This window comes from Opisthorchis viverrini (genome assembly GCF_000715545.1).
Source record: "Opisthorchis viverrini unplaced genomic scaffold opera_v5_219, whole genome shotgun sequence".
NCBI classification, from domain to species: domain Eukaryota; kingdom Metazoa; phylum Platyhelminthes; class Trematoda; order Opisthorchiida; family Opisthorchiidae; genus Opisthorchis; species Opisthorchis viverrini.
Genome location: NW_008751875.1, coordinates 365,542 through 372,922, shown reverse-complemented (window position 1 = coordinate 372,922; position 7,381 = coordinate 365,542). Strand labels below are relative to the sequence as shown.

At 44.5% G+C, this 7,381-nt stretch overlaps 1 protein-coding gene across 1 annotated transcript in view; it reads left to right on the top strand.

Annotated features, from left to right (window-relative positions):
* Positions 1-4,327: 4,327 nt before the first annotated feature.
* T265_14569 (hypothetical protein) overlaps positions 4,328-7,381 on the top strand; it is a gene marked incomplete at both ends in the record, with an annotated part of 36,299 nt that continues 33,245 nt past the window's right edge. Inside the window, one exon of the mRNA XM_009174246.1 lies at positions 4,328-4,409. Coding sequence (XP_009172510.1) covers positions 4,328-4,409 — 82 coding nt within the window. The remainder of the gene's footprint in view (positions 4,410-7,381) is intronic.

The window sequence follows — 7,381 nt, the reverse complement described above, 5'->3', positions numbered from 1 at the left end:
TCTTTTCTTTACAATAAGGCTTTCAAATAAGTCATGGTTGTACGGCAGTGAGGCATCGGTGTTGAACACTGATGTCATGCTGTCGTTGATGATGATGAATGTTAAGCACCACGAGTCTGTTTTTTCTGTTAGAACACATTTTTAATGAACTGGATGCAGAGATACCCCGAATTTAGTATGTCTCTTCGAATCAAAACAAACAAGTGTGGTTGGTGCGCCAAAATATTTTACACACCACTTCGACTCTACTGCTCTACACCACGTGAATTTAACCGTCGATATCTAGGAAACAGAACACTATTTTTGAGCACTTAGGAACTAAAATACTTCCAGCCCACTAGGATTGAAGAATCACATGCACTGTCTTCATTCTGGGTGTCCCTGAACCGGGCAGAGGTTAGCCCCCACCCTTAGGGGGTAAATCGAAGCGCACCGTCCTTAATCAATTGTAATATCCGCTGAAGTTTGCCATTCTGAGGCTGGTCCTTCTTTAGTCAAGTGCTTCATGTTTTAATGGAGATATCTGGGTGCATTCCTTCCAGGCGCAACTGAATTTATGAGTCTGCTTACTTTGTGCCCTTATATTCGGTTTCTGAATTTAGCGCAAAAAGTCTTCTGGAAGATCTCCCTGACGTTGCGCTAGCTTTCCTTTGCTATTCATAGTCAAATGTAGATAGTCTGTTCAGAACGTCCTGACCTTCTGATAATTGTCGAGTTCGTGTATACCGAAATTACTTTGCTTTGTGTCATTTTAGAAGCATAACCGATCGATAAGAGGTTTGGAAACTCCGAGAATTAAACTTATTGCATTTAAGTTTGGAAAACCTAAACACTATGTTGCTTGCAAGCTTTTTGTTATTTTTACTAAATTTAAAATTGCTTAGCCGGTGGGGGATCAAGAACACTATATATACTTAAGAATTTGTGTTTCGAGACACCACATTCAAATATAAGTTCAGAAGTCCAAGAGTTAATCCGGCCGTACGGTAACTATATTTCTAGTTTAAAACTGATTTAACAACGAGTTGCGTTCCAGCACTTGGCATATCCTTGCGCAAGAATTGATGCAAATTTTCCTTGGAGGAGGTGGGCTTTGATGAATGATATTTAATGTAAGGTAATGGCCATGGTGTCCAAACCTCTTTTCACAGACGCACTGTATTTTTAGGTGGTACTGGAGTTCAACGTAAATGGGAACACAAGTAAAAGTCCTTGAAAGTGTGTTCGGCAACCTACATTTCGCCAAGGAACAGGCTTGAGCTGATGAATTTACCTTCCCAATATAAGAGGCTTCACTGTCACCAGCATGAGGTCCAAAGACTGAAAATGGCTTTGGAAGTAGCTGCATTCGGCAGAATTTCCCTGACAGTGGAGTAATTACATATGTGTTACAGGATTTAAGATGGTAAACCTGGTGAATCTGGTTGAGTGCTGAGCAGCAGACCGCACATCAGTGGCAAAATAAATGAATGGCCAAAAGCATTTATTCAGACTACCATAAAACATCTTTGAACCGCTAAAATCTTTAGATACCTCTAAAACTGCTTCTATCCTGGCACCAACAGATTAGCATAAAAGTAGAGTTCTAACTTTCAAGGGACGTTTCCAAGCAAAACACAAACTTACGGATGCATATTTTCAAGAGGTTTCCCCAGAACATTTTGGGAATTCTCCATCTTAGTAGGCTATCCCAGTATCAACAAAACAAACCCATGATGTGGGCGAGATGCACGAAAAAACAAACAATACCCTTATCAGTCCGAAACACTAACCTGAATGTTTCCTCAGGAACGGCCCTTGGTAATGATTACCTTTCAAGGGACATCTGGTGCCAAACTAGAAATTTGAGGTAGCGTGACTGGAGCCCCATAGAGAAATGTATATCTGTGTCGTGTCGTTGAAGATGAAAATGGATACAAGTTGATGGCAAATGTTGACTGAGAGAAGGAACCAAGGCCATTTTCACATGCATGCCACTGTATACAGCACTCAAAGCTGCGATTTAGTGTCATCAAGCATTTTTCATGGGGTTCGGACTACTCCGTTAAACAAACCCTGTGGATACTGCGAGACTTTACCCACGAAGATGGCGATGGGGAATATAAATCGCGCGGAGTACCAGGGAGGTGAAAATTTCATTTAGTGAAGCAATGCGAAATGAGAAAGGTGCCGAGAGTTAAGTGGACGTCATTCTCTCCCAATTCTGCAACCTGGGCAAGAATCCCCCTATATTTGTGGCCTACAAACCGCGTGGCATTAAAAATAAGTTCGAGAGTTCTTTGCTGCTCATATTTCGAGACCAGGCGTGGGAAGTCGCGGCTATCTTTAAACTTTTAGGTTGCTTAAATCGCCGTGCTCGGCCACAAACTATTTCAAAAAACAAAACCACTGACATTTACGGTAAACTTACACCCATATACTTAATCTCCGAAAACCCACTTAGCTGTTGAGAATAGCCATAACTGTTGGACTAGAAGAGAGGAATTATCTATAAGACCTATAAGGACGTAATTTTTATCAGGGAGAACGTGTCTCGACGCCGTTTTGACAGATAATCTCACACTTAGAGGGTTTATTGTTTTTATTATCCACCAGAAATGATAGGTACGAATTCATCGAATCCCTCTTTAGAATCTCAGATTCTTCGACAAAACAGGTCCGTAAGCTCGTGCCACAAACTCAATGACCAAGCAGGTATAGATGAGGCTGACTTTGGATATGTTTGCAATTTTGCTAGCTCTCCCAAGGACGGGGAAATTGTGATGGAAATGATAAATGCTGCGGTTAAATCAGATGCAAACTGTGTGCACAGACTGTCCTGGAAATGTTTCCGGTGGGCGAGGCAAGAATTCGAGTAATTCGGATAATCATTTGAGCCACACTAAGTAAATGCAACTTCTCTATCTTTTGTGAAGGTCTCAGTGACGGGTCGCAGTCTTCGAACAGTCTAGCTTGCATGAACCATGAAGTGAAAGCGCGGAAACCACCAGAAGAGTATCAGTGGTGAATCCGAGCTAGTGGTTGCGTGCAGAGTGCATAAAGTATTGTGTGTCCTCTCGTTACCACTTATTGTTGAAGGCCACACGCATGATGATAATGTGTAGACATTGGTAGCACTCTTGCCCAGAAGACATGCAACACATCACGGGAATTATGACTGGACCACTCTTCATGCTGTCCTTTGCCTAGTATGAGCAAATAAACTTTTTGAATGTATCTAGAAAGTGAATAGATCTTAAAAGGGCTGAAACAAAGGAAGGATGGTGGCACGATTCCGAATGTGCCAGCAGTAACCTACTGGAGGAAAGTCCCTGCCGTCAATGTGTTGAAAACATTCTCAGGCAGCCTCAGATATCTATCACTGCACGTCACACCTTAGTGTCCTAAGGGGCTCAAAATTCCCGGTAGGATTCTGTCGAGCCCCACACATTGACCGTCCAAAAAGGTGGATATCCGCTCACTGGCCTGCATGGTCTTTTCGGTAAAATGGCGCTTCCCGTAGATGACATAGGTGACGTTTTGCTTGCGACAAGCACCCCACTAGACATCGTCTGCCGACGGTGTTGAATGGATGGGACTGAATCCACTAACCCTAATTTTCATGATTAGCCTAAAACGTATTCCAGCCTACCACAGTTGCCTTTGAAGCAGTCAAGAACGGCAGTTAATTGATGCTACTCAACCGATTTCTTCCCGAATAGCCTAGGGCGTAGCGTAAGCACGGATGGGCACGTAAATGTTGTACAATTTTAAATTTATGTCAGTGGCTACTGATAACGAGACACCGCCCATTACCATTAGTCCCTTAGGGTGGAATGCCAAAAGAAGCCGGGATCTGACATGGTCGCTTGTCGGGACTGGATGACGGAGCGATAAAAAGCGCTGCAAGCTGGTGTAAACGGTAGGAATAAACGGAAAGAAAATGTGATAAAAAGACGTAGCAGAAACGCGTGTCGAAAGAGAAAATAAAGGTGAAACAGATGAAGCACAGTAAAGGCACCTTACGCAAACTTGAGACAGGGAATGATGGGTTAGTTATTCTTAATATGGTTGCCGTAAATCTGAACAGCCCGAGCAGTTGATCAGAGTCTTTGAGTACTGGATGGCAAGCATTCCATTCAGCCATGTAAGATGAAACTAGTGAAGCCTGCAAGGGCCTAAAACTCGGCGGTTCAAACCCTTCGGCTGATCCGCGAAATCGAGTCCAAGTGGACTAACAAGGTTTGTTTTACGCAACCGGTGTAACCACCGCCTAATATGAATGTCGTTTCGCCGGTAGTTTGGCGATGGGAGTCACTCCCAATAAAGTGCTAGCCTAGGACGTATTATGGCTGCACGCGATTTTTTATTCTTGTGGGCTGTCAGTACTGTCGGCAGCGCTGCTTACGCGCATGACAGGAGTGATATAGGTGAGTTCTTCCCATTGTTGTACAGCTGCAAGAGAAACTCCTCAGCTTTTCTATCACACGATCTGCTGTCATTTTCAAATGACACCCTTGCGTAGGGATCTTCCGCGGAATATACATTTTTGTTTTTAATGGGGTGTCTAGTTAGGGCTTAAAATTCAGGCGGAATTCTGGGATATCATGATGGGTATATCTGCTCAGTCAAACTTGGTCCCACGATTGATTTAATCTGTTTGGATTGCGAAAACACAATTAGTTCGTGGTTCAGGACTACCCATTGGATCCTAGGCCGCGGCTCGTCTCATGGCTGACTACAGTTATCGGGGTGCCTGCCAAAATGTAATTATCTTGCCAGTAAATACACGCCTAAACGGCTCTTGTAGGTGCGATCAAGGGATGTGGGATAGACTTGCTTAATACAACGATTATATATATATATATATATATATATTTGGGAAAGGTGAGTCTTGTTTAAGCTACACCCAAAGCACCAGTCAGCTGGGATAGAAGGGTCTGGACAAAAGAAGCTTGACTAGGGCGCGGTGCAGTGTTTGGTGAGGTCGACCGTTTTCAACGAAACCAAGAACAAGCTAGAGAAGCGCGCACATTTGTGGGGCGGGGCACAACATGAAGAACTTTCAGAAGATACCAAGATGGAGGAGTTACATTAAGAGCATTCCACTTGAAACTGCTAACTGCCGCGATGACCATAGTCAGACTGCAGCAGCACCTCTACGAGTGGCTGCAAGGAGCAACCCGAGTTGCGAGTAGTCTACCGTCCTAGACCTTCAGCGCCTAGGTAACAGGTCTCACAGATCAGACGCAATCCGTCGGCTGACTCTAAAAGCCTTAGCTTCACCTCCGGAAGTCCNTATATATATATATATATATATATATATGTCGAATTCCACCGACTATATCATTAACCGGAATCTCTTGGATGGCAATTTAGTTATCTTTCTGCCTTTTTTATTCGACTTGCTAATTTTGAGCAGTGGCCGATGTCTTAAATCTCTATCAACTGATGAAGTAGCAAGACCCTTCTGCTTTGAAGCGGGTCACCGGACCTGATGAGTTTCCCCAAGCCCTGTTCGAGGTTGGAAGGGAATCTTTGAATAGGCTGTTCATGCTTATTTGGGAGAAGGAACATTTTCCAGAGATTTGGGTCTGATCGCTGGTCGTACCGGTGTTTAAAAAAGGTACCTGATGTGACCGTTTCAACCATTGGAGTATAAGTCTTATGCCTGTAGCAGCACGGCCACTGATTTCTTTTCCGATGCGACGCCCATCTTCGGCACGAAAGTCTAAGAGTACCAGACAAGGTTTCGACCTGAAAGTGGGCTCACTGACCGAATCTTTCCATAATGTCAGGTGTCTGAGAAGCGCCATTTATACTGCTGACCAGCAATCGCGGATTTCTCCAACGTTAAAGCACCCTTCAACTCTGTGGATGGATTTGTCCTTTTGCTCTGGACTGGAGAGCGATAAGCCTAGAGTTTGTAAGTATTCGTGCACTTTATTTCCGCGTCTCCAGGCGTATTTGGGCATTCATTGAACTGTCCAGAAGCCATCTAGTAACTAATGGTCTTGTCCTTTTCTGTTTGAGTTTTTCATTTACGTCTTGGACTGTAAACTCCAACTGACCGTAAATCCAGGTATGAAAATCGCGCCCAAAGAGTGGTAAATGGATTGGGATTATGCTGACCGAAACGGTGCTACAGCTGAAAGATATGCTAACATTATTGCGGGTGAGATGGTCAAGTTGTTAGGATGCGAAATTACTGACCGGAAGGTTCGTGATTTAAACCCGACCTCTGCCTCTCGACTTCCTCTGTCTAGGCTTGAGGAACCTGTGCAGTATCCCAGCTCTCGTGCTTCCTTCGGGTGGCATGGCAGCTAGGCACCGAAAGGGTGCTACAGCTGAACGATATGTTGACGTCATTTGGTTGGTCTATGCAAAGTAATTTAACCAGAATCTCAGAGGTGATATCATGTTTTGACACGCGTTTTTCACCTTTAAAGTTTTCCTTTTCCTTTGTACTTCTCTGAAACTTCCGAATGGTAGTTTGAATTCGTTGATTGGTTCACGTATCTTGGCAGCTGCACAAACCGTAATTGTACGATAAGTGGTAAAGTTTGTGCGCTGATAATCAAGGCGCGAGCTGCGTTCGAGAAATTGCATCATTTTTGACGTCAGAGCCGAATTTCACTCAGGCTAAAAGACCTTTTATGCAAGGTATCTGTAAGAACTATCTTATTCCCTGGTTGGTGTTTCTTCAAATGTCAGACCACCGGCGTCTCCGTGGTATAGCAAGAGTAAGTTGGCTGCGGTGAATTCGCAATTAACTGGTGCGTAAGCGGTTACCTGGTAGTTAATCCGCTTCCTCGGAGCAACAGGTGAGACCCACAAATTTGAGGTGCTTGGGGCATGGCTTACATTTACCAAGCTTCCATCTGCCGAACAAAGCGCTGCTCTCTGCTCCGAGTGACCGTTGGTAGTTTACTACTTTGAGCCACCTATGGCGTCAGAGTGGTCTATCTCTGAATCTCAAGGGACTTGTGTTTCAGGCTACAGTGCGGACTGTTTTGTTGTATGGCTGTGAGACTTGGCCTGTTCGGGCAGCGGAACTGAAACGTCTTCAAATGTTGGACAATCTTTATTTCATAGTCATAGCTCATGTGGGTTGGTGTCTGCGTATCCGTAACGAGGCGATTAGAAAGCGAGTTTTCGGTTGTTGAAGGATGTGTCTAGCACCAAAAGCTGCGTTGTTCGGGTCATGTGCTGCGTACGCCGAACCATCGCTCGCCGAAGAGAGTGCTGTTTTTCATACCCAAATCAGAGTGGCGTAAGCAGAGAGGTGGTCAACCCTTGACTTGGAAGAGGAGTATGAAGGAGATCACGAAACGCTTGGGTGCTGTCAGTGCTACTCGCCTTCCAGGATGGGGACCGCGTGGTCCTCATTGTGCCTGGTTGG